Here is a 21469-nt window from a genome sequence, read left to right as displayed (position 1 = left end):
GGGGGGGAGGGAGGTACTATCATTTTTGGTGCCAGTGCGCCATCACGTGGAAGTAAGGTATCAGTAAGTCTCCTGACTGCAGGCCATGTGCAGTCTCAGCTAACATAAGCACAGAAAAACGTGAGTAGCGTTGCAGTGATAATATTTTAAATCATGCACACGTGTACTTTCTCTGTTGATACTGTGCCAATTTATAAAGTGTGGATGCTAAATTTGTCCTTGAGGGAAGTCCATTGAAATCTGTGTTGCTGTGGTCGTAACACATACAATTCTGGGAAACGTTACAATACCTAATCTGTCTGGTTTTTGGTAGTTCAGTTTGAGTGAGCTTCAGGATATTGTGGGAGAGGAAAGAGTCAAGTTTTAATATGTTACGGTATGGCAGAGAAGGTCCTCTCCGGTCCTATGCACTCCATTAAGTTTATTGCAGGCAACCATAGCCTGTAATACTGTTAAATTTAATCAAGATCCATGTTAACACTGGTGAAGTTTCCCTTTGTCTACCCTCTTCCTATTGGAAGGATATTAAAAAACCTCATTCTCTCAGCTTTTGTCTAAATTCCAGCCTTAATCTGTTTGTGGTCAATTTGTAGCCATCTGATCTCGTGCCAGCATTAAACCTCTGGGCTAAATAGTTTCTCCTCCCTGCTGTTTACCCACATGATCTTACAGAGAGGCATTGAATCCCATGTCAGACATCATTTTAATAGCTCCTCTTTCCATAGTCTCTTCAAAGACTATTAGGAACAGGATAAAGGACTAATTTCCATTTTCTTCATTTCTTGATAGTTTCTTGGCTCTGTATTGAAAAAAAAACAAACTGAACTGACTTTCTAGACAAGAAAAACACACTAGATGATACCTACTGCATCCAAAGAGAATTTCTCGCTGGACTTCATTAACTCCTCACTTCAAAGGGTATCAAGTTAGCTAGGTAAAAGCTGCCTTTGGTAAAGCTGTCTTGTAATCTTTTCCTATTTTCAGTTTATCTCCATCTTACAAAATTTGTTCTGAAGTCTTTAATACTCTTGAAGTTAGGCTTTGGGGTTTGTAGTTACCCAGATTATCTCTCCACTTTTTAAATTAGGTATTTCACTTGCTATTCTCCAACCATACGGTATTTGCTAGCGGACTGCAATTTCACATGTCAGTTCTCTAGTCCCCTTTCTGGGAGCATGTTATACTCTACTTTGGATGCCATAACTCTCATTTCTACTTACTCCTTTTGCCCTGCTGTGTTATCAGTATCTTTATGGAGAGCTCGGGAGAAGATTTCAGGCTGTAGTTCATTCAGATGAGAACCCTCTGTGTGAAGCAATACCACTTCTTTCTTCTCTTTTAATTTATGTGGCTTCATGTTTTAGCTTCTTGCATGATTAATTCTTACTATGGAAATTAGCTTGAATTCTTGGGGATTTTTCACATCATTCTTATGGCTCCTGATCTCCAAGCCAACTTTCTTTGCTAATTTCTCTTTCAGTTCAATGTATACTTGTTGTGTTTTGACTTTTGTTATTCATCCAGTTACATCCTAAATAAGATGAAGTATCTAAATCCCAAATAGTTTCTGCACCTTTGGGAAAGTTTTGAAGTTATATAATAATATATCTATAATAATATATTATTATGTATTTATTGATAATTCATTTGCTTTCTCAAAGTTTAATTTGTGAAAGGGCAAAACCTAGGCTATGAACTGTTTGGTGGGGGTGGGGCGGGTTTTTTTTTGGTGGTGTGGTGGTTTTTTTTTAAGCTTGTGTTAAGTTTTAAGTGGAAAATTGCCATTAGTCCAAGAATGTTTTCTAGCATTAGCAACTCTGACTCTCTAGTATTTATAAATGCAGAAGTTTACATTAGCACTGTATCGATGTTTGCGTTGATGGGGATTTCCACTCAAGACCTTAGAGTATTTATGCCTTTTTGAATATTAGAGATTTTGTGTGCTTGTTTAAAAAAAAAAAAAAATCTGACTTTTGGTGGGAATTTAACATAAATATTTTAGTAGGGTTGAAAATTTTTTTACAGAGGGACATTCTGATTTGCACACTGACTTTTTTTATTTCACTTGAAAGGCATGACCACGTTACACAGTAACAGTATGTTTAATATTGCAGGAGAACTCAAACTCATGTCACATGCAATAGTAGGCCCATAGTACGCAAACTTTAAACAGTGAATTTATGACCAAGGAAGATAATCTGAATTTCTCTGCAGAAAAAGGAATTCTCATTTCCCTTGTACAGAAGTGGATTTGTTATAAAGTAGACTAAATGGTGAGCAGGAGTAATAGTGATTTTGATTCCCACCCACCCCCTTTAAAAGTGCTATTACAAACTCTCTAGTAGAGTCTCACTTCTGCCTTTTTTGTTTCTCTGTTCTTGGGAGGAAATATCTAATGTCTGTTCTATTTCATTGTAGTTTGCTAATCCTGATTTTATGGAATCCATTTCGGATGTAGTTGATGAAGTTATACAGAACTGTCCCATTGATGTCCGGCGTCCATTATATAAGGTACGGTCTTTCTGTTGGAAGATTAACTTGATTCATTTGAAGACTAAATATCAACATGATCATGAAGCATAGACGTAGCTACCACTTTCCCCGCTATGAGAAATGTGAACTTTGAATGGAAATAAAGTTCAAGTTAAACAAAGCGCCACTTCTGAATGAAGAGTACTTGATGTTTGCTGCTTTTTATTTCTGAAAGAAGGTTTATCTGTAGCAGCAGTTTGGTAACACAGGTAAGTATTGTCCCCAGGGAACTGTGGCAGAGGGATGTTATTTGCATCTGAGACTTGTAATATGTATTCTTGTGCATGAAGGTCTTTGGTTTTTGCCCATTTTAAGGGTTACATCGTGGTCTCACCCCTCCCCCCCGCTTACTAAGCAGTGGTTTCAAATGCATAGTTTTTTTTTTCATAGTCTCCACTTGTATCTGCTCACTGTCTGCTGTTCTAGCCAGGTATTGAACCCAGTATTAAAATACATGAAGGCTTAAAATCTTTTAGGAGACAATAATTATGCCTGCTTAAACTTGTTCAGGGTGTAGTCTGGACAGTACTTTCAGTCACTGATTCTTGAAGAAATGAAAAGGAAGGTACTGACAGGCGTAGCCTATGGCAAGCTCTTTTTATATTGGCAGCACATCCTATGCTTCCTGGTTGTGTTCTGCTTGTGCAGCAGCAGTGCTCTTTTGGAAATAACAGCATAAAGTAATAGTATGGAGAAGTTTGCTTGCTCACGTAAAAGGTGGTGGTTTTCTTCGCCTATTAGAATGAGTGTTAAGTTCCAACTAAGTCATATCTCAGGGTAATTTGTAACTATTAAAATTTTGCAGTCTGTTCTACTTGTCTGGTAAACATACTCTGTAATCTAGAATGAGACACAGTGCTTCAGAGGAAGTCTGTGGAGCAGGTTAAAAAGGGAAGTTAAACTACTTAACAAGCTCATATGCAGAGTGAATTTTGCAGTAGATGTCTCCAAAGGCTTCAAGCTTAGGTACATTGCAGAAAGCTTTAGGAAACTCTTAGTGTCTGGTTGTGCTTAGGGTCTGTGCTTTTTTTTCCTGGAAGGCCAAAGTTGCCATAGAGCAATAACTTCATCGCTTGGTAGGGTAGGGATTAGTACTGACTTCTGGAAAGTGGTATTTAAAAATTGAGGTTAAGTTACTCTTTCTTCACTGTAATCAGCAGGCAAATAACTTTCCCTTGGCTTGCCTCTGACTGAGACTTTGTTTTTCCATTTTCTGTTTTTCATTGTACTTGCTTAATTAAAACAATGTTACACAATTACCTATGGAACATAATGACAGGAACATAATGACAGATGTCAGTAGGTATTAATGCTAATAGTTGCTACCTTCTTTAAGCAAGGTCACTGCAAAGAGACGAGCATCTCTGTTCTCATTGTTTAAAAGAGTGTATAGGTGCAGAAATCCTCTCATACTTTTTCTTAGTTTCTGTGGTTTAATCAATTTCACTTACCCACAGTGCTGTGTGGCGGCCAGCCAAGGCCCTGTGCTTTGCAGCTGGGTTTCCATCACATGTATTTGGATTCTTCCTCAGTGTTCATGCAGAAAATACCTGCAAGTACCCTTCTTGCAGATCATATGTGGTATGTAGCCTTTGAAGCATTGTTTCACAACCTATCTTTTGATGTCCCATGGTATTTCTCTTTCTTAGTTTTATTGCCAGTATCCCTGTTTCCCAGTCTGATCAACATCTCTTTTATGAGGCCAGTTATCTTACCTTACGTTGATGTTTGGACCAGCAGGACCTTCATAAAACTGTTGTTCTTCAGCCAGATCCCTGTCGTGGTTTAACCTCAGACGGCAACTGAGTACCACACAGCTGCTCGCTCACTCTCCGTGCCCCCCCGGTGGGATGGGGGAGAGAATAGGAAGAGTAAAAGTGAGAAAACTCATGGGTCGAGATAAAGACGGTTTAATAATTGAAATAAAATAGTAATAATAATAACAACAATAATAAAAGAATATACAAAGCAAGTGATGCACGATGCAGTTGCTCACCACCCGCCTACCAATGCCCAGCCAGTCCCCGAGCAGCGGCCCCCCCCGGCCAGCTTTCCCCAGTTTATGTACTGAGCATGACATCCCATGGTATGGAATGTCCCTCTGGCCAGTTTGGGTCAGCTGTCCTGGCTGTGCCCCCTCCCGGCTTCTTGTGCACCTCCAGCCTTCTCAGTCGGTAGAGCATGCGAAGCTGAAAAGTCCTTGACTAGTGTAAGCATTACTTAACAACAACTAAAACGTCGGTGTGTTATCAACATTAATCTCATCCTAAATCCAAAACCCAGCACTGTGCCAGCTATTAGAAAGAAAATTGACTCTATCCCAGCGGAAACCAGGACAATCCCATAGCCTGTAGCTGTTCAATACCAACCACAAACATTCTTTCACACGTGATGAACCCTTTTTAATTGTATAATGGTTGCCAGCAATGCACTTTTTTTTTTTTAATTCCCATGACTACACCATCTTAATGTGATTGCTTGGAAGAATTGATTTATATTCTTATTCTGTGTCTCTCTGTGTCTCTAACACAGAGTTGAAAGTTCTGGATTGCTTGGGATGAGCTGCTTTCTGCTAAAATGGAAGAAAATAGATAGGCTGCTGGGTTTGGAACCAAAGGACTTGCATTAAAATTTGAAGAAATAAGGTGGATTTTTTAATTCTTTTTTTTTTTTTTTTTTTTTAACAAACCCAAATCTTCAGAAAGTAGAATGAAATTTAAAGTGAGTGCTCAGGTGAAATGATGGAGGAGTAATTTTGGGTCTTGCCACATAGCAAGGATGCCAGATATTTTAATCCATGTTGATCATTCCTGTGTGTTGAGTTCCATTGAAAAATGACCCATCCTGCATGCAGCTAGTAATGCAATCGTGCTTTTACGGGGCTCAGTGGGGCAATTGCATCACACCTGGCATTCTTTGGGAAGAATGGTGTATAGTTTGTCTAGTTCTGTTTTTCTGAGAATTCTTTAGCTTCCTTTTTCCTTAAAATATTGTTCCACAACCTTTCCTTATAAATATGAGATAAGTATATAAATATATAGTATAAGTGGTGTCACAGAAATGTGGAGAAATTAGAGGGAGGGAATGGTAGCATGGTGGGGTCTACTGTCTGCAGAAAAATGTGGTCCTTCTCCCACCTTTCAGGTTACTATGAGCATACTACTAAACACAGCGTAACTAATGCACACCCAGCTTGCATCAGTGGGAAACATCTGCTTGGTGGTATAGCCACAACAGATGCTAGTGTTGGATGTTTTCAATACCAGTTGCTATTTAAAAAATCTGTTTTAAACCTGGAAATGCTCTGAAACTTGTCCTAACTTTTCTCACTTAGGGCATGAGTTTTGACACTTAAGTGGCAAAAAAGAGTAGCTGAATTTAACAGTCGGCTAGTGAATAGTTATAACAACTTTAAAGGTGGACAATGGGCTTCCAGAAGTTCTCAAAACTGCTTGATATTCTAATAAATGGTATTTTTTTGTTGGTAACAGGTTCAGAAACTGTCACTCTTACTCCACACTCTGCTTCATGTTCCTTTTTCCCCATCCAGAGTCTCTCCCCATCCTCAGATACTTCCAGAGTTTAGATGGTAACAGGAGATGAGAACGATATTGACAGTTCGGAGGTCTGTGCCTTCTCCCAGTAGAAAGGATGTCAGTGTAGGGTCATTGGCTGTCCCAACAATTGATTTCTTTCAACTTTTCTCTGCTGTGTTTTTGGCACAAATGTATGGATGAAAGAATTTAAGATAAGTGACATCTGAAACCAGGTAAACTCTGTCAAAAATATTTCTGAAAGATCCTAGCCAAGCATGTTTAGATATTCATGATTCAAATTATGATGGATCAAGTTGTAACATCCTTGACCTCAAATGTTTAATCTACCTTCTCAAGCTGAAAACATTGCATGAGGTGGGGACTGAGTGTGTTGGCATGTGTGGTGGTTTACTGTAGATAAATCATCCAGATTTTCAGTGGAAATGCAGGTGCATGGAGACAGGATTTTAATGATACTGGCTCTTTTCCTTAAAGAAGATGACTTTCTAGCTGGGTGTGCAGCTATTGTGGACAATAGTGAACTTGAGCTTGCTGATACAATTAAGATTTGGACTACACTTGTTGTATCAGTGTTCTCTTGGAAGGTTAAACTGTTGACTGCCTAGCTCATAATGAACCGTCCTCAAAGCCTGGAGAGATCTGGCATGCTGGAGGCTGAGTGGTAAACATCCCTCTAACATCACTTCTAACTTGAACTGCTGGTTAATACTTCATGTGAAAACAGCTTCACATGCGCTGCGTGGTGTGTAGATGGCGCTGTCAGACTGCTGTGCGGCGTCTGGCTGGACATCTGCGAGCTGCAGGGAGAAATACAGTCTGTGGTGGTGCCCAGCTTATTTGCTGTGTCAACCCTATTCTTGCCTTTCCCCTCCAAAATTGTAGGTATCCTCGAGCACAAGGCTGGACAGGGTTCAACTGATTTCTGCTTATCTGTGCTTCAGCAAAATTACAATGTTTGCTATTAATTACTAAGTACAGAGCGAGGAGGCTCTGTGGGTGAGGTAAGGCTGGAGAGACTGCCAGGCCATTAGATCTGCATCATATGGGCACCGATGATAAGGCATGGGAAGGAAAAGGTATTCCTGCTACCTCATGTAGAAGCCCCAAGTGATTAACACTGTTAGCATAGCACAGGAGTACTGAGGAGAAGCCCTGTTTATTCCTATCACAGCTGTAATTAAATTTATAATATTACCCGTGCTAGCTGGTTTAACAGTATGTCCTGGTTTCGGCAGGGATAGAGTTAATTTCCTTCCTAGTAGCTGGTACAGTGCTGTGTTTTGGGTTTAGGATGAGAACAAAGTTGATAATGCACCGATGTTTTAGTTGTTGCTAGGTAATGCTTACACTAGTCCAGGACTTTCCAGCTTCCCATGCTCTACTGACTGAGAAGGCTGGAGTTGCACAAGAAGCTGGGAGGGGGCACAGCCAAACTGGCCAAAGAAACATTCCATACCATGGGACGTCATGCTCAGTACATGAACTGGGGAAAGCTGGCCAGGGGGGCCGCTGCTCGGGGACTGGCTGGGCATCAGTCGGCGGGTGGTGAGCAATTGTACTGCGCATCACTTGCTTTGTGTATTATATTATTATTATTATTTTATTTCAATTATAACTTTTTTTATCTCAACCCACGAGTTTTTCTCACTTGTGCTCTTCCAATTCTCTCCCCCATCCCACTGGGGGAACGGGGGAGAGAGCGAGCGGCTGCGTGGTGCTCAGTTGCCGACTGAGGTTAAACCACGACACAGTAGCTCAATACAGCTGCAGTATTTTGTGGTTACTTCTGAGTGCAGGTATATTTCTGTGGAACAGCACGACCATAAGTCATGCTGAAATCTTTTGCTATTGCTCGAACTGCTAAATGAACACTGAAAATCATGATTTTAAAGAAACAGAAATTGTTTCTTCATCATTAAAAGTCAAACTTATTTAAAAAGTAGTGTTTCTCACAATACATTTACTCCTTTGTAATGTATTTGTTGTTTGATATGTGTATTTCTCTTTACACTTTCCATACAATGTTGGCAAATATTGCCCTGTTTTAACTAAATTAACAGAGGCATGTAGCTTAATTGATTCACTTGCTCATGAAGTGCTTGGCTTCAGCTTGTGAACCTTCCAGTTTTTACCCATAATAATTTTTATTAACAGTCATATATTGCTCTCATTACATGTCTCTGGTGGTGTGGTTGTGTCATGTTAAACAACTTTAATTTAGGCTATAATTTGGAAGGAAGGGAAACTGAAATGTGTTGTTGAGGTTTGATTTTACCAGAAAAGCAGTAGATGCTTCTCAGTTTGGTGCTGCAAAGTCTGAAGTGTCCAGCTGAGCGTGCACTTATACCACGTTACAAGGTGCAGCGTAAAGATGCACAAACCAGTTCAGCACCTCGTGTTTGGTAGCATTGAGTTCTGCAGAAGCTGATTGAACTTTTTGGAATTTTCATGTAAACTTTATTTAGATAGAGACTTCTGTTACTGTAACTGGGTGGTTTTGTTAGGTAGCCTCATATCTCTGCAGCATTGCACTGTACAGGCGTAATACCAGAAATGGTATGGAGAGAAACTCAATATCCTAGAGTTCATAAGAGAAGCAAAGGTTTGGGATGAGAAATGAGAAATTTCTTGCCAGCCCTCTGAGATGATTGGTGTTCACCCCCCGGTTTCCTTCTAGCAAGGGCCTACTTTCATTTATTTACTACTTGTGGTTAGCTTTTTCAGGTGTGTGGAAGGTCTTCATCCCTCTCTTCTAAGGGAATACATTCTTTTGAAACAAATTTTCAACCAGGGAGCTATAAAAGTAAAAATCAGTGGGAGCTTCTTTCTGTCAGGTGGTATGATAATCAGTGTTAGCTGTGAAACCTGTGGTCTGCTTAGAGCTGTTAAACCAGCCGAACTGTGTTTGAGCAGAGTAAGATCAGAAGAAGTCTTGTTTAAAGGAATCAGCTGGAAACATACTTAAATCCTAACTGCCTTGATGTCTTTTTCTGGGAGGCCAGAGAATTCCTAGGCAGGCTGAAAACCCAAACATCACTAGTAAGCTCTCTCCACAGACGTATTTAACATGCTTCACTGTTGTTATGCTTTTCGTTAAGTGGTTACTGGAATTACTGTGTTGTGTTACTCAGTTATTCTAGAGAATGTATTTGCTGTGTTGGGTGGTTTCTTGGTTGTTGGTGGTTTGGTTTTTTTTTTTTTTTTTTAATCTGACAGTCTTTTCCTACCTTCATTGGGTCCTTTGTAAGTGGTGGGTGTGTTGTTTGAGGGGTGGGGAATGTGTATGGATTCTGCTTTCATTGTGAGTGAGGACTACCTGGCTTCTGACCTCCTTGCAGAAGACTGACCTGCTGAGTTGTGATAACTTGCTGAAGCTCATACGTGAGCAGTCTTCTACTAAAGAGAGCGCAGATTTGGCCCAGCGCTGACAAGAAGTGCAGGGGAACTGTAACTATATAATTGCCCATCTTAAAATGGCAGTTGGTGTCACCTAGTTACTTACATCCAAAATTCTGCTTGGCCTGGCTTGTCCAGATACGTGATAATGAGATGACTCACCTTTTCAACAAGTATACCCTCGTGCTTCTGTTCTCCTTGGCCGGTATTATTGTTAAACTTACTTCAGTGTGTAGAAGTACTTGAATAATTGTAATCTGAGGAAGGCATAACCTCTTAGCTTCTAACCCTAGAATGATAAAAGATCCTCCCAATGTTACTGCTAACTCTGTACTTGCATGAGTTGGTCTTGGATGTATTCAAACAATTATTCTCAGGTGTATTCTGGAATCTATTTTTAGTGGTAGCATTGTCCACTTTATGGAGTATACTTTAATTTGCTTTGAATAGAATTATTGCTTTCACAGTCTTCGACAACTTCATTACCCCCAGGTAATATTTTCTGATGGCATCTTTTTAATTGCTATTTCATCACTCCGGTTGGTTGTTGTCTTTTTTTTTTTTCCCTCATTAGCAATTTTCTTTTCCCTTGTGGAGTGCACGACCACTTTGAGGCAGGGGAAGAGATGTTCTTGTGTATGGGGGGAGCAGGGAGAATCTCCCTCCTGCTTTAATTTTAGGACCAACTGTGGTTTCTGGCTCCTGCTTATACGTATGTCTCCTTTCCTCTTCTCTGTCCTCCTCTTTCTTTTGGGAAATGTTTCAGTAATGTTATGGGGATGTGTGCTTTTCTTTTAAGTACATCTGCCTTGTTATGTACTCTTTTATACTGTAGATAATCTGAAGCTGTGAAGAAATGAGTTTTTCCTACTGTAATGGTTTTTACGATGTGCAGAGACTTTTTTTTTTTCATGAATAAACAAACAGCTTTCTTCTCACTTTACAAGTTACAGACAAGATTTTCCTTGTTATCTGTTGCTTAAAATCCAAGCAGTTACTTCTGCACCCTGCAAGTGTGAATGCTTATTATGCATGTCTTTGACTCTTCAGATCTGTGTGCGGGCTTCCTGGCTGAAAACAGTGGTTCAGGGATTCTTTCATTACGTGCACAGACTTTATCTGCAGTATCAAAATCTATTACTGAGGGATAATCCTTTGACCTGTGTGTAATGAACTCTTGATCTCAGTTGAGTTCCTCGTGGACATATGTCTAAGGCATATAAGTGGTTTTAGGAAGCACTAATTGGCACTTTGGTTTGCAGTTACAGCAGTATGCAAGGGCACACGTACAGTTTTGTCATAGACATCTTCATTTTTCTGATTATGAAAAGCATTTTTGCTGCCACCAATGTTATGTTCTAAGGTTCCTGTTTTGAATCCCCCTGCTTTTGAAATCACTTCTGCATTAGTCTATGACCCTGCAACATTATCAGAATTAAGGATGTGACATTCTAAAACCCCTATTTAGAATTGAAGTAAAAGTCCGGGCTAAGAGGCTTTTGGTTCTGCTCTGAAAACTAAGTAATACCAGGCAAGCAGGTAAGAAAAGTGAAAGGCATTGTACCTTTCTCTGTACTGCAGTCCTCTTTGGAGGCGTGGTACCCTTTGAGGAATCATTGGACTTAGGGGTTGCTATGTTTAGAAGTTTAACTCTTAAAAAAAAAAAAAGTTCTAGATAACTACAGCTTTTGGAAAGACGCTAACAGTAATATGATGAGGCTAGAGCCTTATTTGGTATCAGGGAAAGCAGTAAAACTGCTTACTATGAGCATCCCTGGGAAACTTTTTGATGTTGTGTCTTATTTCTGCTGCTCTGCACATGTAGGGTACTAGCTCACCATTTTAATGGAATCATTCTCTTTTGTAATAACATATTCTACATAAAACTATTCTTTAAAGGGGGGGGGACAGAAAGTAGGGGACCATGGACCTCCTATGGAAATTGAGCAATGCTTAAGGTGTTCTGTGTAGCTCGTCAGCTTCCTAATGATGTTAAGACCCAAACAGTCACCTCTGCAGTGTTGGCTTTTGGGAAGCTGGCTTGAAGATGGATTTAAAATAATATATAAAGGATTAAAGAATGTGTCTTAATTTCTGCACAGAATGTGGTCCTCTCAGGAGGATCCACGATGTTCAGGGACTTTGGACGACGACTGCAAAGGGATTTGAAGAGAGTAGTGGATGCGAGGTTGCGACTTAGTGAGGAGCTCAGTGGTGGTCGGATAAAAGTAAGTATGAATTTCAAGTTCATTAATTACATGAGTAGTGAAAGAAAGTAAGTTCAGAATGTTTAACTCACTAATGAAGATGCAGTGTTGTAAAATGAGTAGTATATATGGTAGTATGTGGTGTAAAACATGTTGGTAGCCTTGCAATATACGACATGTCTTTACAGGAGCCTTAAAGTTACTGTGAGCAGTCTCTAAGGGCATTTCTGCTTTCCCTTCTAGGAGATATGTGATCTTAGCAGTAGGCAAGAGGGATTTAACTGTTGCGTCCTTCAGTGTACTAATTGTGAAGAGTTTCATGACTTGGTCTCCTAGGGAACATGGCAGACTGAGTAATAAGTGTGAGATAGTGGTGTGAATGGAGGGGTGAAGATGTCTGGGTTGGAGCATTTTCAGTTTGTAAGGATCTTGCCAGAAAATGTAAACCAACTAAATATGAACTGTTTTTCTTAGCCCAAACCAGTTGAAGTTCAAGTGATAACACATCACATGCAGCGTTACGCAGTTTGGTTCGGCGGTTCCATGCTGGCTTCAACAGTAAGTCTTTATCAAAATTGTTCTTAATGGTTTTTTTTTAATTGCGTATTGTCTTCTGGCTATGTTTGATCTGAGCACTAAGTTTTAAATCTTTTCATTGTGACAGCCTAAACTGTGTCACATTCTGGAATCCTTACACAACTTTTATCTCAGTAAAATTTATTCAGGGCAAGTGGGAGCTTTACTTGAGTAAGGGTATCATCATTTGACATAATTCTGAAGTAGTTTTTATATGATAGTGGTGATATAGTCCCTTTATTCTTGAAGTCAGCACTAGAGATTAGGTAGGACTTCAGGAATACAGGATCCAAATCAATGGTCTTAAACCCGAGAGACAAGCAAATACAGGAAAATGGGAGCAATTCCTGTCTCCAAAGTGGGATTTCTTATTGCTGTGTTTAAAAGCAGCCTTCTGTCTAGACAAACTTTTCTTGATTAATTTTATTCATATCCTAATATTTCTAGTTTTATTCTACTTCAAAAATGTAATACTGCATTATAAAGCTGCAATCTACAAAAATGTTAAGGCATTAGTTTATTTGTCATTTTTTTCCTGCTTGGTATATTCTTATGCTTTTGAGGGGATTTGTTTTATATTTTCATAGCCAGAGTTTTTCCAAGTATGTCACACCAAGAAAGACTATGAAGAGTATGGCCCTAGTATTTGTCGTCATAATCCTGTCTTTGGAGTCATGTCATAATGCTCGTCTAATGGAAACAAGATCTCTGATATCTTGCTGGTGAAGAAACTCATGTAATCCAGAGGAAGGCAGCAGATACTGTAAATACTGAAGCAAGATGTGGTTATCTCTTGGAAGCATTTGGATCACCACTGTGCACTAAAGCACAACTTACAGCCCCAAGTCATTTCAGTAAAAGCCATTTCTCTGACTACTTTAAAGCCTATCCTTCTTTCTTCCTAAATGTGAGGTAATTGAAAATAGGTAGGTCTCGGTTTAGGAGGTTGTGCAAATACTACTGAAACTGAATCTAGAAGAATAAGGCAGTGCTTTACTGCTTGTGGAAAGATTTAAACCTTTCCCACTTGTGCCCTGATTCTGCAATCAAATCTCTAGCAATGGAGCACTAAATACCACATTGCCTTTGGGGGAGTTGGAATGGATGCGGGTCCCTGCCCAAATGGATTAGATTGCAGGATTGGGACTGTACTTTGTAAATGTAGGTTTTTCATATCATTTTGTATTTTATGATATTGGTAGGGTGAATTGATGACTAGTTCTAAGCACGAACAGCTATCAATGTCATGGAGTGATGTTACGCATTTCCAGGTGTGAGGCATGTATTGGAGTTGCGCTGGTATTTTTTTGGCAAAAAAAAAAAAGCCATGTATGCTAGAAACTGATTTGTTCTTGTTTGGATGACACAAACTAAGTGATTTACAGTATTGTATGAAGTTTATTATAGCCACTGTTACTTTGTTTTGAATTTTCTGAAACTGTTTTATAGAAGATGATGTTTTGTTTTGATGTTGGTGAGTGGTGGATGACACACGGGCCTTGCACCAGTGAAATAAAAGCTGTTAACATCTTTATGAATGTGTTTGGTAGTCATGATTTACATACTCATCCATTTTATTTCACAAGGTTAGCTTTCCATTTATATTCTATTTACATGGAATCATAGTAACACTGAAGTTGGAAGGGACCTCTGGAGATTTCTGGTCCAGACTCCTGCTCAGTGCAGGGCTGACTTCAAAGTCAGATCTGGTTGCTCAGGGGCAGTCAAGTTTCTGTGAATGGAGGTTCCTTAATGTCTCTGGCAACCTGTTCCAGGGCTTAACTACCCTATTATGGGTACATGTTCTTGTGTTGTGGACATGCTGTTTGTTCTTCCGTGGTTTAAAACTAAATAGAGTAGGAAATCCTACTTATTCTGTCTGTGCTGATATTTATCTGATGTCTGTCAGCAGAGATTTTGTAACAGTTTGTGTAGCCCAATAAATTTTGCAAGACATCAATTTGGTTTTAACTAGCATGGAGGGATTGAGACCAAGCAATTATTTGTTCAGCATAAATTAGAAATTAAACAAAATGAGACTCCGTGACTCAAGCCTGGTTCTGAATGCTTTTGAACTTAAAACTCAGCTCTCAGGAGAAGCACATTAAAGCTTACTTTGCTCAATCCTCTCACTAAGAAAGAAGTGGGTAGTCTAATATAATGTTGTACTGTTTCAGCTTGTTCCAGTGTTATATCAGCTTGTCTGTGTTTAAATCCATGTTTCAAGTTTGTCACTGCGCTGCTGGCTACTTGGGGTTTTTGCCTGTACTGCAGAATATGGAACCATGGGCACAATGTGGCTGGAGTCAGGCTTTAGAGGAAGATTTACACATTTAGTGCGTTGAGCAAGTGTGGGCTGAAACACTGGCACGCTCACTTGGTGCTACAAAATCGGGAATGCTGGGCATGTGGCATAGTTACATATGGCCTGCAACCAGTTTTAGCCAGGTATTGAGGTATCTTAGAGTTAGCAAGAGGTGGCATTTTTGCTCCACACTTCTGACATAAGGCATGGGCACCTATTTTTTGGGGGGGGGGAAACTTCTTTCAAAAAGCAAGCAAGACTTGCTTTGAAAACAAATGAGGAAATGTGCTCGTGTTCACTCTTCATAAAAAAAAAAAAAAAAAAAAAAAATTGATAGTAAGAAGACTAATATGGGATGTTCAGAAGTCTTGGAGCTGAGTTCCCCTGTTCTTCAACTTTTTGGAAGACTGACCTACCTATCACAGTACAGACCATGTGAGTTTTAAACAGTCATTGGGCAGAAAAAAAATTCAAGATGAGATGTGTCAGAGGACAAATACAAATGTGAGTTGTTAGCCCCTTCTGTCTTGCTGACTACTGTTGGGCTAATGTAAGCTTGCCTTTTTTTTCAGTTACGTTTTATGGATTCGTTGCAAATAGTTAATGAATAACCACAAGGATCTGTGAACAGCAAGTTGAAAATTGATTCCCTAACCGGCTGTTCTGGGCACTCACCTGAGAAGGAGCACATGCATTGAGTTTGAATCCTCTTGGACAGAGGAAGGAATTGAACCCAAGACTTAAAGCCGGAAGGGCCAGCAGGTATCTGTTCTGCCTCCAGACACTTACACACCAGCAGTTACTAGTGCGCTTCTGCAAAGTGTGATTTCTTAAGGAGTGCTCTCTCTAAACCTAATGCATCAGGGCACATTTCTGGAGCCTGGTGAGGGTGATAGTTTGCTGCTCTAGTAGCTTGCCGTTGCTGAAGGGGTTGTGGTACTGCTTTGTCCCTGGAGCAGGCTCTGGTGATCACAGGACACTTCTGTGAGATGACTTGATATGCTAACCTTGCAGAAAACTCTCCCCACTCCTGTTTTCTTGAATGCACCGATCTCTTAGATTGGCTCACCATATTTGGTGAAACTGCAAGTTTACTGAATGGAACAATGAACCTGGACCTAAACTGGCCTTGAGCTTTGCTGCTGGTTGTTTAATGAGTCTTGTGAAGTCGGTTCCTCTGTTTTGTTCTTTTTTTTTTTTTTTTAATTGGCTTGTAAAATGCCTTGAAAATCTATTGAAAAGCACTGTAAAGATCTAGGTCAACAGCATTGCTTCAGTGGTGGAACTGCATGGAGACAGAGCGTAGGTAAGCTAAACTGCAGCAAAAGGTCAGTCTGATCTGTGTAGTTATAATTGGGACTTCTGACTTTGTTGAGGGCTTATAGTACCATATGCCCATTAGAAAAGGGGATTACCTGTCCCCATCAGCCAGTTAGCAAATGATGTGTTTTAGCCTTGATTAACTTTGACTTGATTTGAGTCAATGCTCTAAAAGTGCAAGGTATTGTTTCCTGCTGCCAATCCTCTGAGACTTTTCCTTTTTTTTCAGTAGTATTTAAAAGCACTTAAGGCTTTTATGAACCTGAAGAGCGTTGTGCATATGTTCAGTGCGGTACTTTCAATTAACTACAATTAGTGAAGTCTTGACGTGAACTGGAGTACTGATCTTTCTGTAAATAATTCATTCTTTATGATCACTGGGTTCTCTCTCATCTGGAAAAATTACTGTTGTGCCAAACAAGTGTTGGAGATGGAACAAGTAAAAAGCTTATTTAAAACCACCAGGGATACCGAGCAGAGATATGCAGGCTCCTGCTTATATTGAAAAGTGCATTGCATAATATTAAAAAGTGCTGTGTGGTGGCTGTCGGATAGTTACAGTGAATGAAAGCTCAGGTAAAACTATAGCAAAGGAAGAGCCGCCTACCTCGTTTTCATACGTTAGTCTTCAGCAAGAGCATTTTTGCAAAAGGTAAAAAAAAACCACAAAGAAAGTAGTGAAGGGGAGTGTCCATATAATTTTTCGATTTCTTAGGTTTCTTTCATGCAGGCTGAATGTATGTGATGGAAGAAAGAGGCAGAATTGTACGTATTCACAGCTTGCTTCTGTGGCTGCTTTTGTTCTTACTGTTTCAGATCTGATCATTCTCCTGTAAACACTCAGGGCCTGACCTAAAGTCAGTGGAAAAGACTTCTCTTTGGCATTATTGATCCTGTAATGTTCTAGATTCCTTTCCATTTCTTACTGCCACTTACCATGCTGCATCATTTTGGGCATGTCACTTCATTTCTGTATGCTTTTTCTTGATCTTTTCCTAGGGACTGCCTCTTAGACCATACCTTAGCATTTGTCTGCTCTGACATAACTATCAAATCCTTAGGTGCAGATATCTGACATGGTCACTTTGGCTTCGAAGAGAGTAGTATAATAATATTCTGAGGGCAAGTCATCCTAGGATATGCATCTAAAACGGGTTGTCTGACTCCTCCTTTGGCAGCTTTCTCCGTTCAGTTGACTATAAAAATCTATGATGTCTAGCACAGATATTGCATCTAATTCTTAAAGGCTCAAAGTTAGAGGAAAAAAAAATCCCACTCTGAGTTTGGTCTCTGGGCACTACAGACGGTGCACACTAAAGCAGTGTGGTGAGGGAGCAGGCTCACTGAGGAGGAGGGCTGATGCGGTTCACTGCACTATACCCATGAAAAGTGGTGAAGGATGAGTGCTGTGCTGCTTTAGCTTCCAAATGACTTGAGGGTGTTTCACCTTAACATTATTTAAATAAACAACCTCTGTGGTCCTGCTTGTATGTTCACAGCTTTAGTCTAACTGTGCCAACTTGTTACGTTAGTTACACTTTCTACCTGTTTTTATGAATGGTTTAAGAGTAACTCCTGTAAACTGCAGCTTATTCACATGCAAGGTAAGGATGTGCTAGCCAGGAGTTTTGATGTGCCTCAGGAAACACTGAGTGTCTAAGAGCTGCTGTGCTGTGTCCTCACAGCGTTCAGCACAGAGCTCCTGTGAGGCAGTGGCTTTCTCATGTGTACCAGCACTTGTCGCGTTGTTCAAAAGGAATTTTTGTCCACTCTATATGCAGTGCAGTTTAAGTGGCATTTGTGTCTTGCAGCGCTCTCCTGCCAGGCAGATGAAAGGCTCCAGAGCCAGCCTAAGAATCTGTCTGCTGCCTTCAGCTATTGTCGAAGTAGAGGTCAAGCTAAATCAGGACGTTTGGATTATTTTTCAGCTTTCCCTCTGGTGAAATTGGGAAGAAGGGGGAGCACTTTGTAACTCCTTAGGGATTTAAATGAAACTTTCATTTTTTTACCAATACATTACAATAAAAGCTAAGTGTCATACTGGGGAGAGGCATGGGGTTCATAAGTACCTGTAAATAATTAAACTCCCTGTCACCTCTCCTGCTTCTCTAGTGCTATTTCCCTTTAAGTTCTCTTGAGTTCAGCTGATGAATGTAACTAGGTTATATTATTAGTCATTGTTTCTTACTTATGTCTAGTTTGAAGTTTGGTGCTGCTTTGCTTGTGGTCCCAGGAGCCTGTTACATCTTCCCAGTTACATCAGCTGTTCTAAAATTAAAGATTTTACATTTCTCGACAAATGTGGCATCTTGTGTTATAAATGAATACTTGGAAAATTATGAAGGAATTTTTTTCCTTACTTTCGATTTATCTTCCTCTGTAATTAGAGCAAGGAAGTGACAGGGCTACTGGTAATGGGAGGTCTTTAACCCTTTGACTGCATGGGAAGAAAAATGAGCTGATGTGGATTTGAAGTCAGAAAATCGAGGGGATATATGAGGATGATGGCCACCACACATCTTGAGTTTGTGATGCCTTTGCAATCATGTGTGTCTCCACTTTAAGAAATGGTGCCCTATTATGTCTGTTATACATCAGTAAATAAAGGAGCGGTGTAGTTTAACTGGGAGGCTGCATTCATCTCCAGCAATTTTTCAGCAGTTTGCTGTGCTATTGTTTTTCCAGCACCCTGTGGGGTAATGATAAGAGTTGCAGCCGCTTTTACAAAGGGAAAATTGTTCACTGCCTTTGACAGGTGGTAGATACTGTTTATGAAAGAGAGATACATTTTTAATGCAAACCTGTATTGCTCGTAATTCTATTTTTACTGGTAATCTGTAGTTCGATACAGGAGACAGATTCTTTGGGTCAGTTCCAATAAGGATGTAGTTGAAACAAAATAGAAGATACATTGCTGAGGTGGCAGGCACCTACCTGGCCCACAGAGTAGCTCTAGAATTGGCAGCTGGGTGACAAGGGTCCCTGGGTCTGGACTAGTCACTTAGGGTGACTGGAATTAGTTTATGAGCAGGGACACAGCCAGCCCCTAGGAAATACTAGGCATGACTGTGTCCTAATTCTTGTCCTTTCTCTGGAGCGTCAAAGTGCTTTAGGGACACTTCGGATCCAGAAACAGGATGCATTTGGGGGGGGTTGCATTACCCTCCTTCAGAGTTCACTAACTTGGCAGGGCTCAGCCTTTTTAATGTGGCAAGCGATGCCTGCCTCTAAGGTACCAATGTTGTGGTAGGAACAGCTGCTGAGGAGACTTCTCATCAGGTTGAAGTGGTCTCTCTTACTTTTGAACTCTTACACTAGGAGAGGATGTGAGAGGCTAGATCTAGCATCCAGGACTGGAGTGGGCAAGTTCTAGTTTCTACGCTTGAACTGTTTATGCATTTGTAGTAGTGATCATTGGTTAAAAATACAAGTAACTCTTGGATCAGTGAAGAGGTTCTTGAACACTGCATGACCTACCTGAGAATAATGGCTAGGTTCCAAATTATGCTTCCTATTAAGCTTTCTCTTTCTGGTCCCATATGCTCTTAGGCTGTAAATAAGCAAAAGGTTTAAGCAAACTCTTTCAGCTTCCTTGGCTCTTATTTTCCAGGGTAAAAACAAAAGGTTGACAATGTCAGTGTGGAGAACATAAATAAGAGATGACCAGAAAGAGTAGTCCTTAGTAGCACTTGAGTGTATGGTCTGTTGTGGTTTCACTCCATTTTGGACTGGGTCAGCATCTACTGCAGTTTAAGTCCTCATAACTTCTTGCCAAAGAATTGCTAGAACTCTGGTTCTGCCCTTTGCTTGATGGTTCATTGATCTAAGTGGCAATTTATGACAGATTTCTTTGAGTACTTTTTAATTTGTGCATCCAGTAAGGTACTCTAGAAAACCAACTGTTGGTGCAACAAATATGCAAAGTGAGAGTAGAAATCCTGATGTTTCTAGGCTGTGTATTCTGATGCTTATTAATCATGCTTCTTGTTTAACAGCCTGCATCGCTGGCGATGCTATCACTTTTACTGTGGCTTGCTTGCAGAATGTTTTAGTACATTTGTTCATCTAGTCATATGGTATGTCTATAATGCATTAGATGATATTGGCAATTAAAGGATTACAGCTAGGATATAATTATGGCCCCGTGGAATAAAGTTTTCAAATTATTCTGCTGTGGTCTATAATTATACTGTGTGTGCCCTGACGCCAAGGATTAATAGGGGGATTACTAACTGTTTTCCTGTAACATGCAGTTCACAGATACGCAGTTTACAATTCGCTGGCTTTAAGGAGCTAGTGACCTCTCATGGGAAATGCTATTAAAGAATACTGTCTGGTGGAATGTTTTTGTGTTACATTGTGCTTGTTTCCCCTCCCTCATTCTGAGTTTATCATGCGGCGACTAGTCAGGGTAGTTCAGATCTTGAGTAGACAACCCTTAAATGGGAGTATTAAGGAAGTGAAAACAGACAAGCTTCAGTAGACAGCCTTGCGCTGTTAAATTTCCTCCTCTTTTGCGCTCTTCCCTCACACCAGAGACATCTCAGCTGGGTGCTCTGGATTCTCCATCTCTGTGGAATGGATATGGGAGCCTTCATGATATATTGTTACATATTACACAAGTAGTAGGATTTAAACGTTTTATTTCTGTGTATCTGAAAATGATTTACTCTAAGAACCTCTGCAATCAACACTTCTCTGAAGAACTGCAGTTCTTTAGTTGTAATGAAGATAAACCAATGTTGATGCTATTTAAAATGGATGAGAATGTAACTAAGGATCGTCTTTGAAATAGCAAAATAGTACTGAACTGTTAGTTGAATCCCCAAATGGGAAACTTGGGCTTCTTTCTGCCAAATTACAACAAGTAAACTGAATGCCATTTAATTTTCTGTGAACTTGGATGACTCTCTTTAAGGGTATTATCAAACCTTGTATTAACTTCGAAATGTAGCATCTTGCTTCCCATGTCAGTTCTGAGTGGTTATAGCAACGCTTGTAAACTAAACGTGCTCAAAACCCTTCTTTGGCACTGAGACCCACTTGCGTGAAACAGCCCATTCTTACTAAACTCCCCTGACTTTGCCAAAAAAGTGACCACTTGCGGACTGCCTTTTGGGATGGTCTCTGGACTGTGCTAATTCCTGAGCTGTGCTCTGCCATTAGTTGGCTCAGTGGCAATTGGCCATGGCCGAAATGGTATTATGGATCGTGCTTACAATTTAACAGTGTAGTTGATGGCACTCCAGTGCCTGGGAATGTTCCTTGGCACTATTTAATTTACCAGCATAAATTGAACCCGTGTATTTTCAGTGGCAGAGTGATGCCAAATATTTCAAACAGGCTATTTTATTTTCTGAAGGCTCCAGATCTTTGTTGTGCTGTTCTTTACATGAATCTGATTTACGTTTTAGGAGAATGTTTCTACTATAGTTCCTGAAGAAATGTGAACCTTGGGCTGTCAGATAACAATGACAAATAAAGACCCTCCAGTCTTTTGTTTTGAAAAAATATCATTATTTTTAAGACAGTGTTACGGTTCTTAATGTCAGAATAATATTTAAATTTATAAGTTG

General features: G+C 40.0%; 1 protein-coding gene across 1 annotated transcript in view; it reads left to right on the top strand.

The window, feature by feature from the left end:
* The window catches only part of ACTR3B (ARP3 actin-related protein 3 homolog B (yeast)), a gene marked incomplete at its 5' end in the record, with an annotated part of 27706 nt that extends 13904 nt beyond the window's left edge, over positions 1–13802 (top strand). The window contains 4 exons of the mRNA XM_009322505.1: positions 2419–2511; positions 11588–11713; positions 12167–12250; positions 12856–13802. Of these exons, the coding sequence (XP_009320780.1) occupies positions 2419–2511; positions 11588–11713; positions 12167–12250; positions 12856–12951 (399 nt within the window). The remainder of the gene's footprint in view (positions 1–2418; positions 2512–11587; positions 11714–12166; positions 12251–12855) is intronic.
* Between the last annotated feature and the right edge of the window lie 7667 nt (positions 13803–21469).

This window comes from Pygoscelis adeliae, unplaced genomic scaffold (assembly GCF_000699105.1).
Source record: "Pygoscelis adeliae isolate BGI_AS28 unplaced genomic scaffold, ASM69910v1 Scaffold123, whole genome shotgun sequence".
Classification (NCBI taxonomy): domain Eukaryota; kingdom Metazoa; phylum Chordata; class Aves; order Sphenisciformes; family Spheniscidae; genus Pygoscelis; species Pygoscelis adeliae.
This window is presented reverse-complemented; position numbering and strand designations above follow the sequence as displayed.